We start from the raw sequence: 20633 nt of genomic DNA, 5'->3' as shown, positions 1-20633 counted from the left end.
TCAATGTTTTTTTTTTGTAGTAATCTAGCATATTTTAATACGTTTTATTACTATTTTAGTTAAACATGGTGGACAATTCGATCTTAATGCAGCCCAAAATGTACAGGCGATATATAACTTAAACTTTCTCCATAGGGAAAAATGCACAGTTTTCATATATTCATATATAATATCAATGTAGAATGAGGTCTAACGGTCCCGCCCACATCATACAGAATGATACATGGTCCCAAAAAAAATGAAATAAGGGGAGGGATTAACATTTAAACAAACAAACAAAAACAGCAATCTACATGCAAAACCAGGCATCAGTATAATCCTAAAATACATACACGTGAATGCATGCACATACCTCACATATATACATACATCCATACACATATATTTAAAAAAATGGAAAATGAAACACACTAATAAATTTCACAAAGTTTAGGCTATTTTTTGTATGTGTTTTTTTTTTTACTGAGCGTGAAGCACAGCATGTATTATTCCATCGTCACATTCTTCCAAAAATTAAAAGGAAGTCAAACAGAAAATCCAAACCTCAATTTTTTGCAGCAGAAAGAGGATGTTGAGAGCATGAATCACAGTGTTCCGTTTGAAAGTGACAGTAAAAAAGAAACAACGTGGTGTACCTAACCATCGACAGAAAACCATTAGGTTCACATGGGTAAACTGTGCAGGGTCAACCAAGCGAGTGCATTGAGAATGACGGCCGATTTAAGAGCAGCACTGCTATTGATGTCAGTGAAACCGACAACAGCATGTTTTAACCTCCTAAAATGCTTATTAACAAGCGATTATTTCACGACAATGACTTTGCGCCGATGGCCGTAGAATGGACACACAACAGCACCGATGACGCCACCGAGGAACGTGCGCGCGGCGTGACGCCCGAGATTCATTCACGTTAACTATTTTCTAGGACTTCTTTCGACGTTTTTCATCCTGTTGCTTGCTACAAGCACGAGAACATCAGTAACTGCTGATTTGACTAATGCCCGACTATCACACGACGTAAGTAACGCTTTTAATCATTTGAAACGTTAATCAAGTATTACGAAGTATTATTAAGTTAAATATCTGAGCACTTGTTATAAATGTACTTTAAAATACATGTGTTTTTCAGATGTTGACTTGTATATTAGTTGAGTTTACTTACAACCCATTCGCTCCGACACTTTTTTTAAGACTTTAATTGCGGTGTCTGTGATTGTAGGTCAGGTCCTGGCAGTCTAATGCGCATGCGCTTCATATTCAGCAGTGTTGTTGTTGCACTCCGTAGGCAGCAAGTGGCGCCACTGGGCTTGAATTGAGACTGAGGCACTTACATTTGCTCGCAAGTACAAAGACACTGAGAAACCTGTCCTCAGTCTGGATGTACCCGTTTGTTTGTTTTAGTCAAAAGCCCCGTATGAAGAGTTTTAAAAGACCCTTAAATATAGTTACACAGTAAACGTTTGTCTGCATGCTTTCAGTACTGACCTTTAAGCACTCGTTTTTTTTTTTAAATAAAGAGGAGATTTTTTGGTAAGTGAATGTAAAGTGTGAGATCATTTGCACACAAGAAAGAAGGACATGAGGGAAAGAGAAGAACTGATTTGTTTTAGCACTCCACTCTCACATTACTAAAGACTGACCAATGTCTTCGGATTTAGTTAAGCAAGTGCATTACACGAATTTCATTCCAATGCTGCATGGCAAAAGACAAGCAAGCCCCTTCTACAAGCGAAAGAGGACACGCTCTGATCCTGACAAGGTCCCAGCACGCAGGAGCGACAGTAGTGATTTTCTAAACAGGATCTAGTCGTCCTTTAAGGTCTTCGTCTTTAGTCTCTCTTGCTCTCGCTTCGTAAGACCTCCATTCATGGAAGTCGTTCTGTGCAGCCTCTCTTTTCTTCAGGCCAGCTTTAGTGTGCTGACGGGAAAAGGAGGAACAGTCACCATAGTCACCGGATTGAGCACCGTCTGGCCCACCAGCCCGGTGTGATGGTGAGCGACCACAGCTGTTGGCTTTCCCACCATGGTGGCCTGCTGGCCTGTGACCGGCGTGCCATTAACATGGGCGTGAGTGTGCGGGTGGTGTGCCAACGTGTGTGTGATGTGCCCCACCATCGCCGCCTGCGAGACGGTCACCGACTGCGGGTAGATTGCGGCGGGGAGGTGGGCCACGGGATGCACGGTGATGTGCCCGATAGGCTGGCCGCCACTAGAGGGCGCAATGTGCGCCAGATGTTTTGGCCCAGCTGGGATGACGTGGTTGACAGCTTGGATGACGGACGCATGCGATACGGATGCGTGGGTGATGACTGTTGGCTGAGGAGGGGAAACGATGTGGGAAGGGGGCGCAGGGGCTATGGCTTGAGGGGTGACCACGGTGGGCTGGGGTTGATTGGGTGGTGTGGTGGGTTTGTGATGTATGGCGATATGCGTGGTGAGAATGGAGGGTGGAGGCATGGCAGCGCGGGGCTCTGACGGCGCCGGTGCAGACGGTTTGGCCGCAGAAGACGAGGGCGGGGAGGAGAGCATGTCATCATCTACATCTTGGTCGAAGTTGTCTTCACCCTCTAAAAAGAGTGGAAATGATTCATGGTAATTAGATTTTACCTTGTGTCTTAGCCCTGATACACATTACAATTAATCATATCACGGGAAAAATTGATGCTTGATGTAAAATGACATCAGTGTAAACTTGGGAAGGAAAATGGTCTGTTTAGTTATACACACCATGAAAAACTACAAAGAACTGTTTCTGGTGCAAAAAACCTCAACATGGGGGGAAAGATTAATAAAAAATAGAATAATAATTTTAGATCTATTTCTGGTGTTAGAAAAAGTTCCAAAAAATTAAGTGATTAAAATAAACATTCTATTTTTTATCAAATACATCTAAATAAGTGATTGTGAAATATTATTAGAATTTTAAATAATGGTTTTCTTTTGAGTATATTTTTAAATTTCTATCATGGAAAAGCTATATTTTCAGCAGCAATTACTTCGGTCTTCCATGTCATTCAGAAATTATTCTAATATGCTGATTTGCTGCTTAAGAAACATCTCTTATTATGAATAGTTGAAAAGCTGTGCTGCTTAATATTTTTGTGGAAACTGTGATTTTAAGTGTTGTGTGTGTGATGTACCTGATGCTGTTGATGTGGAGGCCTGATCATCTTCCGGTTGAACAGTTTGTCGGAGTATCCTGTCGATCTCCATGATGTCTATACACTGGCTCAGCTCATTCTTCAGCTCGGCGAGTCTTTGCTGAGTGGCGATCTTCTCCCGTGCCAAGCGCTCCATCTCATGCTCGTACTCCTTTTCTTTCCGCTTCAAAGTCTGCAAGAAACATGATACATAACTGTATCATCTGCACTTTAATATGCACATGAAGCATTCATCACTGCGCAAACACTCAATCACACACGTTCTGGATTCAGTATGAAATTTCTCAATCAGCCAACAAATGTGTTTAAACAATTAACTGATGTCTAAGCTTAAGAATATGCATTGGCTATACAGTCTCTACTTCCTGTTTGAATTGAATAATGAAGAACTACTAGCAGATAGAAAAACAAGAGAATCAATGTTCCCCCATTCCCTTATTTCCTTTATTGTTTGCAGTGCCCTCTGAACTGAACATGTTCACTCCCCTCAAAATAACGCCAACGCGAACATACAGAAATAACTGAGTGCACCTTTTTAAAAGAGAGCAACAGTTTAAAGTCCTAAGGGAAGAGAAGAAGAAGAGAGGAATGAAAGAAGGGATGTGGCAGACACACAGGCAAATGGTTTGACCCACTTTTTGTGTTAAGTCAGCTGACCGCACTAATGGAAACTAACTGTTTAGACATTTAAACTCTTGAAGAGGAGCAGTTATGTCTATCCACATTCAAGAAATGTGAGTAAGAGAGGCTGGCCATGTGACAATGTTTAACATATGTGTTCATAAAATTTTAGGAAACAAACTGTCCATGGAGCAAAGCAGTTTACACATCCCAGCCTGTCTGTCAAAGCCTTGTTCACGTGATGGCTCTGACACACTCACATCAGCCAGATTCCTCCTCAGTCCTTCCTCACCTATGCTCTTGCCAAAGAAAGTGTGCAACAACACAGCTCCTAATTAACAGTACTCCTGTAGAGTCAGAGGGCCGCAGTATACATGATAACCGCATGCTTCTGAGTGCTGAAGAATAGAAAGCAGCGAGACCATGAGCGTGCACGAAGATAGAGTGATGTGCAGAGATGGAGGGGGTTTTTCGTGCGTGTCTGGGATTATATAACACTGATACAGTATTAAGGGAATATGAATGCGACTGGTGCAGTAGGTTGAGAGCGCAGGCAGAGAGAGAGAGTCTGTCCTAGTGAAGCCTGATCCAGGATTAGTCAGATTGGACTGTCTGGCCCTAAACCCCCTTCACACAGCAGGTCAACACCAACACACACACACACACACACACACACACACACACACACACACAGAGCGATACATACAAGCCAACACATTCTGTTTTCTACATGCAAACAGCGCTATTAAAATGTATCATATTAAATCTTTAAACATTTTTCTAAAACGGTGTTTTTGAACCTTCAACTGATGATATTAGGCTGCAACTGAAAGTTATTTTAACATTGACATAAAATTACACAAACATGCACTAAATGTAGGGTTGCACAGATATTAAATTCTGTCTGATATTTTTAAGCCATAAACATACACAGCACAAAAGTTTGGGTTTATGCAATTTATTTGTAAGGTTTTTGGAATGAATTCTTATGTTGTTAAATGTTATGTTGTAAAAAAAAACTTATATTGCCAAATAATATGACTTAAAATTAATATTAATATGACTTTAAAAATGATGTATCATGAAAATCTGGCTTTTTTTCCCATGTTTAAGTGCTATAAGTGCAACCCAAAAAACATGAAAAAGAACAACGCAGTAATTTTTTTTTTTTGCTAATTCTTTCTCTGCAAGCTTGTGAAAAAACGAGCCACTCAAGATTTCGCACCCCTGTGTTGTAGAAGAGAGAGGATCTTATTATAATATAAATTATAATAAGATATTATTTTACTTATACTGCCCCTTAATCTGAAAGTTTCCATCCAGTGTACCAGTTCTAATGGCATGGCAACAGTTCGAGCAAAGCATGCTAACTGTTCTGTCTTTGGCTGCACAGATGAGCACAGAACAGTGTTTAGAGTCCCAGCCTCAGAGGAGACGAGAGAGCAATGGATTTATTTACTGTATATTATGCTACTGTCACATAGATCTAATATAAATGTGATTTCTTTCCCTGCTGTTTACCTTCACAGACATAACCAACTGTTTATGGAACTCGTGTGTTTTTAAACAAACTTTGTGTATTTTATAGTTTAAGCGCACTGCCTAAAACGGCTCATTCAAACACGCCCCCACATCTCTACATCACTATGTGGAAATATTTGCATAATGCCACCCAAATGTTCACGCAAAAAAGAAGGTGTGGTTTCAGTTACACAGTTAGTGTTGAAGCAGTCATGTCAGGGAGATACTGTGTGGATCTAGGAGAAAGCAAAAGCACTTTATTTGACCTTCCCAAAGTATATGCATTTAGGAATCTTTAAGATTACTTACAACAGAACAGTAATTCATTTTACGGATGACTGTTTTGTCAGCCTAGGTAATTCAGAGGAGTTAATTCTGACTTTGCTACGACAATCTGGCGCTTCTGAATCAGCTACTGTATGTATGTTTTGTTATTAGTTTAAGTATTTGCTATTAAATTTTCAAATGCGGAGTTTTGTGTGTCGTGTGTGTATGTGTGAGTGAGAGAAGAGAGTGGGTCACACAGTGTAGTCAGCTGTCTTAACCATCCATGGCTTGTGTACTGCAAACACATACGAGCTTCATCACTGTGTCTGTCACGTGACTCCGTTACTCTTTCGAGCTTGAACTGTTGGTAAAACTAATTACACTATGAACTGTCGTTACATTTATTTTGAAAGATGAAGCTTGCGATTATGGCAAGTGGCGTAACATTTCCGATGAGTGCTTGCGGTGTTCGGCCAATCATAATGCACTGGGTCAGTTTAGCCAATCAGAGCAGACTGTGCTTGTCAGAAGGAGGGACTTTGTAGAAGACGACGTGTTTGAGAGAGGCGGGGCACAGAGGACCTACAATAATGTAAAATATTTGAAAAATAATGTGTTTTTTTAACATTAAAGCATTTTATACTACAGGGCCGTTGAATGCTTGAATCTGATTTGCTGACGATCGTTCTGAGGTGTGCAATTATTTTCTGGGAAACGCACGCTGAACGTAGTCTGCAAAAACATAGGTCTCGAGAACTGCATTTTGGACTTTGTTGTAGTTGTTAAATGACTTTTAACACCTTGTCAAAGATTCACAGAAACAAAGGCATGTTTTTGTGACAAACAACTGAACTTAATACTGCTAGAAGAGATGCTTTAGAAGCGAAATGCACTTGAAATAAACAAGTCAAGATGACAAATCAGAATGACAACAAGACTGTGTCGTCATAGTTCTTGTGAATGCGACTCTTCAGTCAGTGATAAAGCAGTCATGATATCATGGAAACATCAACCCCAGCCATCAGCTCAAATCCTAATGTGTGTACAAACCCTGTGCTGACTGACTGACCCCAGGACAGTTTTGAACCCACTCCATCTTTTGTGTGTAAAGAAATCGACTAGACATTCCTACAGACTAGATATCAGTTCCCACTGGATATCACCAAGGCAACAGCTGGAACCCGCTATGGTCTCCTTGGCAACAGAGCAGGGTAGGAGCAACGTGGTGCTGAGGAGAAGGTGTAAGAGAGAGGCAAGGGCTAATGCGATTGGCTCACATCGACCTCTAGTGTTTTCCAGTCTGATGGCTCTCACACTCCCTCCCCGTTTCATGTCTTCATGCCTCTCTACCTTTGTGATTAAAACATCCCTCACCTGCTCCCAGCATCCCTGCGCTTTCATGTTCACTTTTACCACATGTAGTTTGAAAAAGAGGGTGCTTAAGTAAAACTGCATTTGAACATCCAAACAATGAAATAATGCTGCAATAATATTAGAGACTGATTTTTTATAATAGGCTGTTAAACATCCAATATTTCATTTTTTTATTGCCCAATTTACTGTGCCTCAGTTGCATTGTCTTTGAGTGTCTTGTCAATAGATAATGCACATCTTTTGTTTTTAAAATTATTTACATAAGAGTAAATTAAAGTACATAGATGACTAATTGGTCAATTTAAATACAGCATTGCAAAAGTTTGAGCAAAGCATGCTAACTGTTCTGTCTTTGGCTGCACAGACGAGCCTCAGAGGAGACAAGAGAGCAATGGATTTATTGATTTATTTACTGTATATTACACTGAGGCCACACAGACCTAATATAAACATGTGATTTTTTCCCCAGCTGTTTACCTTCACAGACATAACCAACTGTTTTTGTAACTTGTGCGTTTTTAACAAACTTGTGTGTATTTGACAGTTTAAGCGCAATAAGACACGAAAGAGAACTTAGCTGTGTACACTCAGAGAACTGTGTATCAGAAGTTTAAACTGATTTGACAAAAAACAATTTAAGCACATACAAAATAATTGATTTAAAATTTAACTGTAGCCTAGTATGTTAAAATATAAACTAATATTGAATTATAAAACAATTCTAAATGTAAGGTTAATATATATTTTAAATGTACTACATTTGAGCATCATTTCAAGTATGTAATTACAACTACATGAACTTACAAGTATATTACTTACAAGTTTCAGAAGAAATGGCATTAAAGTACACTGTAGTTTAACTTAAATGATGACAGTAAACTTCAACCACATTTCAAAGATAACAAAATTATGAAATTCAGTATGCATTCAGTTTGTGTCAACTATAATACTTTACCATTTAATTGCAATGGACTTGAAAATCAGTTTGCACTTCAATACATTCCTCTAAAGTATATTATTTCCATAAGTACTCTTTTAAAAGTATGCAAAATGTTATATTTTTATTAGTGTGATCATATGTATAGAGGCATTATATCATATCAGCCACCAAAAGAACAAAAAATATTAGTTGACCACAGGAGCAAATAACGTGTAATAAAATATCAACATTAGCACATACTGGACCACCATAAATCAACACCAAAGATGATGGTACATCACTGCAGCTGTTAAACGATCATGTAACTCATTTTCTTGTATGAAAATTCATCACTGCTGTCCCTGTTATATATTGCTCCACAACCAGTGGGCGTAAAACAAGCACACCATGCCTGGAAAAAACCCGCAGACAACATTTGACTGCATCTAGAGCGAAACTGTAAAGAAACTCAATCTACAGACAGAGGGACCCCCTGCTGTTCACTGACCACCAGTCTCCCTGCTTACAACGATTCACAGCTCCACGGCCCAGAAAAGAAAGAAAGAAAAAACTCGACTCGAACAATGTAGCGTAACCTACTTTCACACAAGCATGCCATACAGCACGCATCATTTGCTGCAACAGTGCATTGTTTGATTTGAACAGTTTCGGTCGGCATGTGTGTGTCTGGTGTGCGCGCGCTGAGGGAGGGAGCGGGAGGGGAGGACGAGCACGGAAAAGCAGTTGACGTCACCGGGCTCGCGCTAGCCATGTGCTCATGCCTCACGTGGACACGGAGCAGGCTCAAAGCAGACAAGGGAGGGAGCACTGTTGCCAAGTCCACGGTTTTCCCGCGAAATTAGGCTCCTTTAACAGATGCCGAGGGTTATGTTTCATGTCCGCCGGTTTAAGAGACTCCAATAACGTGATATTTATCCCCTAAAATAATGCGAATTTTACCAGGGGAACCCCGCAAAAAACGTCTATTTTACCCCAACCGAATGCTATTTTTACCAGGGGATCCCCGAAACAAGATTGCAGAGCCTAGCAGAGTGGCGCAGCGGAAGCGTGCTGGGCCCATAACCCAGAGGTCGATGGATCGAAACCATCCTCTGCTAACAATTTTGGGAAGTCGTGGCCTGGTGGTTAGAGAATCGGACTCCCAATCGAAGGGTTGTGGGTTCGAGTCCCGGGCCGGCAGGAATTGTGGGTGGGGGGAGTGCATGTACAGTTCTCTCACCACCCTCAATACCACGACTGAGGTGCCCTTGAGCAAGGCACCGAACCCCCAACTGCTCCCCGGGCGCCGCAGCATAAATGGCTGCCCACTGCTCCGGGTGTGTGTTCACAGTGTGTGTGTGTGTTCACAGCTCTGTGTGTGTGCACTTCGGATGGGTTAAATGCAGAGCACAAATTCTGAGTATGGGTCACCATACTTGGCCGAATGTCACTTCACTCACTTCACTCACTCACTCAGATTGGGATAGTTTTGAGTAGCAATTGTTGTGACAACCTGGCAACCCTGGGAGAGAGAGCAACAGAACTGCGCTCTCAGAAGAGAGTAGCGTGCGAGCGGGTGGCCAACATTGACTCGCTTGTGTTTATCGTGTCTTTATAACCATCGTCGGCTTCAGTTTTATAGCTTTTGAGATCATAACTCAAAGATATGTCTTTTATATCTTTATTATATCTTTACACTATTATACTAACTGTTGCGGCTGCAGTCTGCAAATGAAACGATCGACCGTGACCTTGGCGCTTTTATGTCAGCTGTATCTACGTCAGTGTTAATGTTCTGATCCGGGAAACTTGTATGCACTTTAACAACATGTCATTGACCTCCAAATGAATTCTAAATGTGCAAAATGTAATCTTCAGTAATTTAAAATATATCAAGGTTTTCACATTCTCAAATGAACATATTTAGCTTGCAAAGAAAAAACAGATGGCTAGAGAAACAGCCAAGTGGGGAAAAAAGAAGTATACCTCTTAGTTAGAAAAGAACAGGGAAAGAGGGTAAGGGAAAGATCTAATGAGCACACACAGAGAAGAATTTGACTCAGAATGTTTCGGCAGATCCATGTGACAATTCTGCCAGCAGACATGTGGAGAAATGGATGTGGGTGGGAGGGTGAGAACGAGAAAAGGAGGAGAAAACATACTACAAATCCCCATCTTCTGACCTATTCCCAACACATTATCGGTTGTCATTCGTTATTACCATAAAATATGCTTTGGGAATAAATGAAATTATCATTTCTTTATGAATTCAAGTTGGCATCGACTATAATAGGTCAAAGGAAAAACATTCCCAATCAAAACTCCATCCTCACAGATGTAACAGTCCTCACCAGTTATCCTACAAAAGGAAACAAGGATGGATGTGTTTCTAGGTGATCTCATAAAAACATGTCCGGGTCATCAAACCTTTACCCTCAGAAATCAAAGGAGAAAAATTAAATATTTTTAAATTTTAGTATTCTCAATGACCCTAAAAATAGGCTTCTTTTATATGCAAAATATATTGATTATATTATTAAAATATTATTTATTTTCAATTGGATGCACGTAAAACCTTTTACAGCACTCATATCCAATCCCATCATTGATTTACCTGGATGTAGCGGAGCGCACTCCTCAAGACACTCAGATTGGAAGTTTTCTTTTCATCCACATTAGGAACGTTCCTCTTGAGGGTCTCAAAGCATTCTTTCAGATGTGCTCGTCTGTGATAGAACGAAAAGCACCGATCATTCAGTTTCTATTCGTTTTGTGCAAAGCAAGTGAGAGTTTTAACAGATGTTGAGGCAAAGTGATTTGGTGAAGGAAGTCAAAAAGCAATTGCTTTGTGATATAATATTTGTTACTGTGGTTACTAAAGACCTTCAAGCCAGTAAAAACAAATAGCGCATTAATTGCAAAGCGACAAGGGTTAATGTGTCTGTGATCAATTCCAGCCACCATACAACTTACATTAAGGCTACTCAATGACTTTACATGCTCAGCGTCTGTTCGTCAAAGTGAATAAAAACTAAAATGTAAACAGAAGTTAACCCACCTGTTCTTTTCCAGCTTGTTGTGAACTTCTCGAGTTCCAGCCCTGCGGGAAAAATATTGAATATGTTTTTAGGTCACTATAAGTTAACGTTAACAAATCAACCCATTACGTTTTATATCATGGTCTGTTTCATGTATGAGCAAATGTCATCATCGCTAACTCACGCTCATGTTATTTCTAACATTTTTTGTCTTCTAGGGAACACAAAAGGAAAGATTTTCCTACAGCTCTTACACAAACAATGACATTAAACACTGTCAAAGCTATGAAAAAACAAAATATATAAAAGTACTATAATAAGTGGTCCGTATGAGTCTTCTGAAGCCAAATGATAGCTTCATGAGAACAACAGACCAAAACTTTGGCTTGATTTGGGGGGAACATTGTTTATTATGCAATATATATATATATATAAAAATCCTTCAGGTTTGCTGTGGTTGGGCTGCACAAATCATCCAAAATTATGATTGCTTCTACTACTAGCTAAGAATATTTATAAACAATAGTAAATATCAGTATTGTAATATTCCACTGTAGATAAGAGGTATTTAACATTTAAGTCTTTATTTTTTCATTTTCAAATGTTAAAACATCAAGCTTTTATTTGGGCCCAAAGAGCCCTGAAAGTGCCTCTCTTGTTGACAACAGCAGGTTTATAAGCACTTCTCATTACAATTTTGCAAAAATAACTGGTGAATAGTGTGTTCGCGAATGCACGTTATAAGCGATGCAAACTCAGAACACATGCATTTAGGTGCTGCAACAGACTCTCATCTGAGTTCTCAGCATCTTAAGGGGATATTTTTGGCATAAAAGAAAAATTATTTTCTATAATTATTCGATAATTTTGACCTACTGTATACAATGTTTTTTGGTTATTACTTTAAATATACCCCAGCGACTTAAAAATGTTGTGGTCCAGGGTCACAAATTAGATATTTTGGATGAGAGCTCTCTGATCCTGCATAGACAACAATGCAACTAAAATGTTTCCCGTCTCAGAAACATATTAAGAATATCAGTAAAACAGTTCATGTGACATCAGTGGTTCAACCATAATTTTACAAAGTTGCAAGAATACTTTTTGTGCACAAAGAAAACTAAAATAATGACTTTATTCAACACTTCTTCTCCTCCAAATCACATCTTCAGCCATTATCGAGAGTACCTCTGCACATGAACAACATGCGTGTGAACACGTGCAGAGGAAAGCAACACACATTTCACGATACTCTCCATAATGGCAGAGGAAGAGAAGAATTGTTGAATAAAGTTAGTATTTTTGTTTTCTTTGCTTCAAAAAATTACGGTTGAACCACGAAAGTCACATGGATTATTTTAATGTCCTTAATACGTTTATGAGCCTAGGAACATTTCAGTTGCATTGCTGCCAATGCAGGGTCAGAGAGCTCTCAGATTTCATCAGAAAAATCTTAATTTGTGTTCCGAAGATGAACGAAGGACTTACAGGTTTGGAACAACATGAGGGTGAATAATTAATGACAGAATTTTCATTTTTGGGTGAACTATTCCTTTAACCTCCTTAAAATTCGTGAACGTTCTCAAATGATCTCCTTTTGTGTTCCACATTAAATACAGGTCCTTCTCAAAAAATTAGCATATTGTGATAAAGTTCATTATTTTCCATAATGTAATGATAAAAATTAAACTTTCATATATTTTAGATTCATTGCACACCAACTGAAATATTTCAGGTCTTTTATTGTTTTAATACTGATGATTTTGGCATACAGCTCATGAAAACCCAAAATGCCCGTCTCAAAAAATTAGCATATTTCATCCGACCAATAAAAGAAAAGTGTTTTTAATACAAAAAAAGTCAACCTTCAAATAATTATGTTCAGTTATGCACTCAATACTTGGTCGGGAATCCTTTTGCAGAAATGACTGCTTCAATGCGGTGTGGCATGGAGGCAATCAGCCTGTGGCACTGCTGAGGTGTTATGGAGGCCCAGGATGCTTCGATAGCAGCCTTAAGCTCATCCAGAGTGTTGGGTCTTGCGTCTCTCAACTTTCTCTTCACAATATCCCACAGATTCTCTATGGGGTTCAGGTCAGGAGAGTTGGCAGGCCAATTGAGCACAGTAATACCATGGTCAGTAAACCATTTACCAGTGGTTTTGGCACTGTGAGCAGGTGCCAGGTCGTGCTGAAAAACAACATCTTCATCTCCATAAAGCTTTTCAGCAGATGGAAGCATGAAGTGCTCCAAAATCTCCTGATAGCTAGCTGCATTGACCCTGCTCTTGATAAAACACAGTGGACAAACACCAGCAGCTGACATGGCACCCCAGACCATTACTGACTGTGGGTACTTGACACTGGACTTCAGGCATTTTGGCATTTCCTTCTCCCCAGTCTTCCTCCAGACTCTGGCACCTTGATTTCCGAATGACATGCAAAATTTGTCCAAAAGTCCAGTGCTGCTTCTCTGTAGCCCAGGTCAGGTGCTTCTGCCGCTGTTTCTGGTTCAAACGTGGCTTGACCTGGGGAATGCAGCACCTGTAGCCCATTTCCTGCACACGCCTGTGCACGGTGGCTCTGGATGTTACTACTCCAGACTCCGCAGGTCCCCCAAGGTCTGGAATCGGTCCTTCTCTACAATCTTCCTCAGGGTCCGGTAACCTCTTCTCGTTGTGCAGCGTTTTTTGCCACACTTTTTCCTTCCCACAGACTTCCCACTGAGGTGCCTTGATACAGCACTCTGGGAACAGCCTGTTCGTCCAGAAATTTCTTTCTGTGTCTTACACTCTCACTTGAGGGTGTCAATGATGGCCTTCTGGACAGCAGTCAGGTCGGCAGTCTTACCCATGATTGCGGTTTTGAGTAATGAACCAGGCTGGGAGTTTTTAAAAGCCTCAGGAATCTTTTGCAGGTGTTTAGAGTTAATTAGTTGATTCAGATGATTAGGTTAATAGCTCGTTTAGAGAACCTTTTCATGATATGCTAATTTTTTGAGATAGGAATTTTGGGTTTTCATGAGCTGTATGCCAAAATCATCACTATTAAAACAATAAAAGACATGAAATATTTCAGTTGGTGTGCAATGAATCTAAAATATATGAAAGTTTAATTTTTATAATTACATTATGGAAAATAATTAACTTTATCACAATATGCTAATTTTTTGAGAAGGACCTGTATGTATATCAGAAATCACAAATTTAGTTTACAATCTAAAAACACACAGCATGACTTGAGGGACAGCGTTATGTCTCCTCATGGGTCACCGTACAGGTCAGCAGCCTACTTTTTAAAAATTGCAATCTCATAACAAAATAGCCAACCCAGTTTTGTTCAGTTATGATTACAGATGTGTGTCATACAGTTTAATCTCCTCCACTTAAAAAAAAAAAATCTCTTCAGTTTTTTTTGTATGAAGTCACAAAACACAGCTCACCCTCCAGGTCTCCTCTTCCCATCCAGGCTGCGTGACTCTTCCACAGCAGCTCCGTTATGTCTGGGCGGTTGACCTTCCTGACCCTGGGCCGGTGTGGGCTGAGGTTGGGGTAGTGCTGGCTGGGGCAGGAGGGCATGTCGATGTGGTGAAGGCTGGGCTGTGATGATGGGGGCTTGATACTGTTGCAAAAGTGCCTGTGTTTGTTGTGGCTGTGGCTGCGGTTGCTGCTTGGGACTGTTATTCGACAGAGGCAAGCTGTTAGCTTCTGCTTTCACATGTGCGATCAAGTGATGGTGTTGCTGCTGCTGCTGTGGAGGGGAAAGGGCATCCTTGCCATTGGGGCTGAGGAGGGGGGCTGCTGGTGGGCACAGGGCTGTGGTCAAGGGTGTGACCACTGGCATAGGGGAGGCTGTGTGAAGGGACGAAGCGGACTGAATGGGAGGGGCCACAGGGTTGGCAGGGACCACTGGGATAGGAATGACAGCTATGGGAACAGGTGGTGGGAGGGGAGGGGGCGGGACCGGCGGGTGGTGCTGGTGGTGGCAGTGTGGCTCGAGCCGCATGTTGTCGGCCCAGGTCACATGGTTAACTTGGACAGACTGTATAATTGGGGCGGAGAGCTTCTGCTCCGCCTCACGGGACAGCAAGGCCTTCTCTCGCCGCCGCTCCTCCTCCTCTGTAGAGAAAAAAACCCCTAAAATTATGCACAAAGACAGATTAAACGAAAGTTGCTATTCGAGAATAATACACTGTATATTTAAATTTGGGATGCTGTATAAAAAAAAATGAAATGTGAATACACAATCCAAAATGTGCAAGAAAAAAAGTATGCATTTGCTTGCGGTGGATACATTTTTAATACATAAACTACTTGAAACACATTTACAGAATACATTCCCAGCAGACGCTCATTAAAAAAGGCATGTGACTGATTAATTCACTCATGATTGGTTACTTTTACCCTTTAAAACTGCCTGAAGATTGTCAGAGCATTTGTGTTTGCACATTCTGAATAGCAAGTTATTGATTACATTTAATAACAATAAAAAAAGCCTATAGCTTCTCTCTTCTTTTATATTTTGGAATTTCCTTAGAATTGACCATTTTGTTCTCTTGAACACATAGAATGGAAACGCTGCTTGATCTGTAAATAGTTTTGCAGTATTTGTTGCATAAATTCAATTTGCAGCTTGAATAGAAATGAACTATTCCCTCACTGGAGATTCTAATCAGAAAGAGACAGAAACACTGCTTGATCCGCACAGTTTTTGTAGTTATCTGATTTATTGAATAAAATATTGAATAAAATTACATTTGAAGCTTTAATGGAAACACTTCTTTTCTTCTCGACTCTAACTGGAGGTTCTGGTTAGAGAAAGAAGGAAATGCTGCTCTATTCACAAACAGTTTTTGAGGTATTCTGATTTCTCACATGAATTCACAGCAGAATCAAAATCAAAACCTAAGAACTGGTGTGACTTCTTTTTGAACAAAAATCAAGCCAATACTAAATTAGCTTGGAGCTGTCAGTAGTTCAAAACAGCTTGCCAAAGAAAACCTAATTCACTTTATACACCAGAGTTATAGTGATAACTGGCTAATTGCAACGTTTTAAAATGACCAAAAAGCCCTTGTGTCACTCCAAAAATCTATGACACCCATGCAAATAAATCAAATAGTATTTCAATTTTTTTTACGATTTAAGGAAATATTGTGTGAAATACTTCTACACAAAATTTCTGAGATTAAACAAAATCCAATTTGCTGCAATCAGATCGTATCATGTCAATGTTCAAAATTCAACATTCAATTGGACACACAAGTCCAGGCCATTGAAGAAAATAAAAAATAAATTTGTTCTTAAGATTGTAATAGATTGGATTATTGAGCTACCATACTCATTGACTGTCAAAATATAATACATAATAAATACGATTCATTTCCCTCAGACTGATAAATATTTTATGAAACTCACATTCATGTGGTCGCCTGATTCATTAATAGCTTAAAATAAATTCACAGCACCGATTACAAAAAGTTATTTACTATTTATTATCTAGCTGTAATGGCATTACTCTGTTTGTACAAAATGAATAATACAAATAATAATAATGAAACTAAACTATAACCATAGCTAATGAATACCAGCAACAATACTACGGATCAGTAATGGAACTAATCAGTGCTTTTCTAGGCTCTGTCTAAGAAGCGCTCATAGTTGTGAAGTGTAAATTAATAATGAGAAGCTGCAGACTAACGGAGTCATTTAATACATCAAGACAGTGTATGAAATTCATAAAACAGGGAGCAAAACCAGTGGTGTACCCATAGTTTTTATTTTAAACAAGAAAAGCAAGGGAGCAGCAAATCATGACTCCAGTTAGGGTGGGGTGTGAGCTAGCTGTCCTGCGTGGTCTGTCTCTTTAAGAGAGAAGTCCAAGTAAGAGTCTTGTCTCCAGGTCTACACTGACGTCACACAGCAGTCTGCACGAAAAGCCAAGAGCTGGCGTGGGGAATCTGAGGCCAGGCCGTACGCCCTCGCCATCTGACGATTTCCATGACTGATGGACAGATCTATTGTTTAGAGCATCGATCCATATTCAGTTGCATCTGAGTTGTGACTTCAGATCGATCTTTGAATTTTAATACAAGAGGAAGGAGGATTTCTGGCTGCTGTCCAAAGCGTCTTTGAACCAAAACTGTCATTTGCACCACAAAACATTCCTGTGCAGGAGAAACTGCATCTTGCGAATGTGAGCACGCTGCAGACAAAGGGGTGACCTGATGAAAAGCGTTCCTATACAGTTCAAACCACGCCATGCGGGAATCCTCCTGCATCAGCAGGACAAATAATATTGACTGTGAAAGACGTTCTCAGAAGCACAGAATGCTGGGATCAATATTTTTAGTGCTTGCATATTTCTCCATTATATAACAGGAGAAGACAAGTACATAGCAAAATGCCAGTTCTCTTGACATTTAAAAGCGTACAAAGAAATGAATAGCATGTTAGAAATGGGATCACAAACACTACTGTGTCACTGTGCAAATATTATACAGCCAGGCTAATAAGCTCAGATCCATATATTGCTCTCCATAAATGTAAAGCATGTAAAGCTCTTGAGGATATACTATGGCGGTCCGTAGGCTTTGTGTGCATTATCAACATGGCACCGCGTAAAAGGGACAAAGGAAACTACTAATGAAGTTTCCTCATGTCTAGCAAACAGCAAAAATTCCATTCCGTTTTCACAGGCTAACGTGCAATGATGACCCACTAGACAAGAAAAGCACAAAAGATTTTAAGAGGCTTTGCTCATATAAAACTGTGCTTGCATAAAAAGCAATGACAATAATTCATTTTGAACAATAAAATCAAATGCAAACATTTAACAACCACCTTCTCAAACTAACCTATTTATGACTGTATTACTCTAAGATAAGCAAGTGTGCTGGCTGGTACAAAGCTCTTGTACAATTATGAGCAGCTTGGGAAACATAAGAGAACAAATAATTAGATCTAGACAATTAGTTAAGAACCTTTTTCTGCCGTACCAAAGCTCAAACAGTAAGTGAAAGTTTAACCATGTTTGACAATGTAAAAAGCAAAAGGAAATTCTCCCTGTTTATGCAAATAAATGTTAGTTTTTGTTTGTTTTTGTAATAAACATAGGGTTTCATTCTCACTTCCTTTAACATAAAGCCTCTCATTTAATTCAGCACATTTGAGCTTACATGCAATTTTATAGATCTAGTACAAGGTCAAACATTGTGTAAGTTTATTCAAAATGTGCACATGTGAATAGTCTTTAAAGAGAGGGACCTTGAAGAAATTTTCAAATATGTCAAGTGTTGTACAGCTTTTTCATCTGTATTACCAAGATTTAAATAGTGTGGAAAAGAGTAAATCAGTCTGTCAAGCTTTTACTTAGAGATGAATGAAAAATTCACATTATATAACTTCTGCATTGAGGGAGGGTGGCGTTGCCCTATTTTCTCCCCAGTTGTGACCTGGGAGAGAAGGAGGGGGGCGGGGGTTGGTGTCTGGCGCGCACGTGGCTGAAGAGGGAGGACTTTCAGCACGCGGTATTTGCTGTGGGTGTGGCTTTACTGACACGTCACCTCGAGAATGAAACAAAAAGCCCCCCCCCGCTGTCTGTGTTTAAAGTGAAATATAAATCGCCAGTTAAATCTTACACTGTTTTATGGAATTTCTGCGTATAGAAGGTGCGAAAAAAAGATTAAGCAGATGATAACGAATAAATTGTTGATGAAATCACACAGTGTCTTGAAAGTCAGATAACAACTCAGCAATGTCATTATGTAGGAGAAAAAACCAATGGTCTATTGCCACCGCCCAACGGATAAGAAACACGACGTTCGCTACTTTCAGCTAACCTGTTTATAAATTAACTAGTAGGTTGTTATAATTTTAAGAATTCTACCCAGCCAATATAAGTGCATAAACGTGTAACTTTATGTGTATGACAAAAATATGACGCGCCATGTACTAGGATCTGTCTGTATAGTAGCACACTAAATATAGCATGGATTTAACCCGGAAACCAAGGGAGCGAATTATGCCCAAATCACGAAGCCTGCACCCTAAAAACAGTGTAAACCACTGGACATTACTACTGAGACAAAGAGCTCTTCTTTTTGCAATACTTAATTTTTTTAAATAATTAAAAAAACCTGCTTCACAATTTTTTTCTTTCTTTCTTTTTAAAGAAAATTAAACTGTAGCTATTTATCTTGAAGTGTGCCGGCATAAAAATGCAGTTTGCTGGGTAAAATCCCAGTTAGTTCATACCCATATATCTATGCAATCACCCAGTTCCCCCGCCTTACCACGTGTAATCTGTTGTTGCTGGGCTTGCCACTCCAAATACCTGGCCGCTTCCAATAGAGTATCGATACTCATTTTCAACACCGATACAATACGTTCCCGTTAAAAATGTATGCAAGCCCCCGGTACGGATATATGTGGTGGGTTAAATCACAATATAATCCACTGGCTTCCAAAGACAGTCATAAGACATCCAGGGCGCTCCCGAAATTCATCAGAAATACATTACTTCACTGGCAACAAGATGGCGATTGGAGTAACAGAAAACACAACAAGTCGAAAAGCATACAGTGCAAGGACCGGCCTCCTCGCTGCTGCTCCTCCCTCATACTACCAGTGAATAAAAACTAGGGCACAACACGCTGTCACGCCACCATTAGGATCGGGAATCTAGACCTAACGAAATCTCATAATGAGATCTAAATCTTTATATAAATGATCAAGACTTAATGGTGAGATTTATATGGCAGAATAGAATCTGTGTAAACTTGTTTCCGGTCGCTTATTAGAGCATAAAAGAAGGAAATAATGCAAAGCGTCTACGGAATCCATGTTCCGGGGTTTCGCGGTAGCCCTACCTTGCAGTACATTAGCACATGATTAAAACATGTAGATGAGAGGGAACCAATGGGCGTGGAGAACAACAAGGCATGGTGTCTGTCCACATGGGCAGCCGCTAAAGGCTGAGCGCGGCTCATTTGCATGGCGAGACCATGTATGGCAAGCCGTTTTACTCTCTTTAAAAATTACCAAATTTGAAAGATGAGAGCCCTGAGACCTTGTCTCATACCAGAAGTAACCTGCTCTGTCTTGTCTGTCGGTGTGTTTTCAGTTTCCTCTTTGCTCTGCAATGTATTTTTCAGGATGTTGATGTACAGAGTGGCATTGTAACTAAGGAGGGAAGGCCTTTGCAAACGGTTTATTGACCCTTTGCAGGGAGTTTGGTTGACATCATAACATAATTTTGTCTGACAAATAAACCAGACTATAAAGCATAACATAGGTGGACTTGAACTTGAAAAATGGTGTTCATTGACATCTTTCCGCAGTTGAAACAAGATACCTTCTGATGTTTATTCATGTTTATTTCGTACTATAACTAGTAGGGATGGGGCGATAGACACTGCCATCATCCATCACCGATGGCACTACAGAATAAATACGAGATGGGAGGAAAATATATATTTCAATACTTTCTCTCAGAGATATATAGTTGCATAATTATACTGTATATAAATTGCAGGTGTTAGAGTTCCACTATTAATATTTGGGGCATTGAAACTGCTTTCGAGTGCATGATCGCTTTTTACTTTCACTTTTGGTGATGACATGACATACATCCAAGTATGGTGACCCATACCATAGAAAATTTATAAGAGACATGCCACTTCCTCAATCCTCAATACAACTATATAAGGAAAACCCGTAACGGCAAAAATGAT

At 39.8% G+C, this 20633-nt stretch overlaps 1 protein-coding gene across 1 annotated transcript; it reads right to left on the bottom strand.

Moving 5' to 3' along the window:
- Positions 1–6: 6 nt before the first annotated feature.
- mntb (MAX network transcriptional repressor b) lies at positions 7–19540 on the bottom strand. Its single transcript, XM_059526741.1, has 6 exons — positions 19194–19540; positions 14343–15018; positions 10922–10963; positions 10478–10589; positions 3141–3333; positions 7–2567 (listed from the first exon to the last, which is right to left on the bottom strand). Exons 1-6 carry the CDS (start codon positions 19264–19266, stop codon positions 1900–1902), a joined length of 1764 nt encoding a protein of 587 aa, XP_059382724.1. The 5' UTR covers positions 19267–19540; the 3' UTR covers positions 7–1899.
- Positions 19541–20633: the final 1093 nt, after the last annotated feature.

This window comes from Carassius carassius, chromosome 36, assembly GCF_963082965.1.
Source record: "Carassius carassius chromosome 36, fCarCar2.1, whole genome shotgun sequence".
NCBI lineage: Eukaryota > Metazoa > Chordata > Actinopteri > Cypriniformes > Cyprinidae > Carassius > Carassius carassius.
The sequence above is the reverse complement of the archived record's forward strand: the minus strand, read 5'-3'. Positions and strand labels throughout refer to the sequence as shown.

Coding starts and splice junctions, on each gene's coding strand:
- mntb (XM_059526741.1), bottom strand. CDS start 19,266: ATGAGTATCGATACTCTATTGGAAGCGGCCAGGTATTTGGAGTGGCAA. Junction 10,964..14,342: donor GGGAAGAGGAGACCTGGAGG/GTGAGCTGTGTT, acceptor TTTTTCCCGCAG/GGCTGGAACTCGAGAAGTTC. Junction 3,334..10,477: donor GTGCGCTCCGCTACATCCAG/GTAAATCAATGA, acceptor TGTTTCTTGCAG/ACTTTGAAGCGGAAAGAAAA.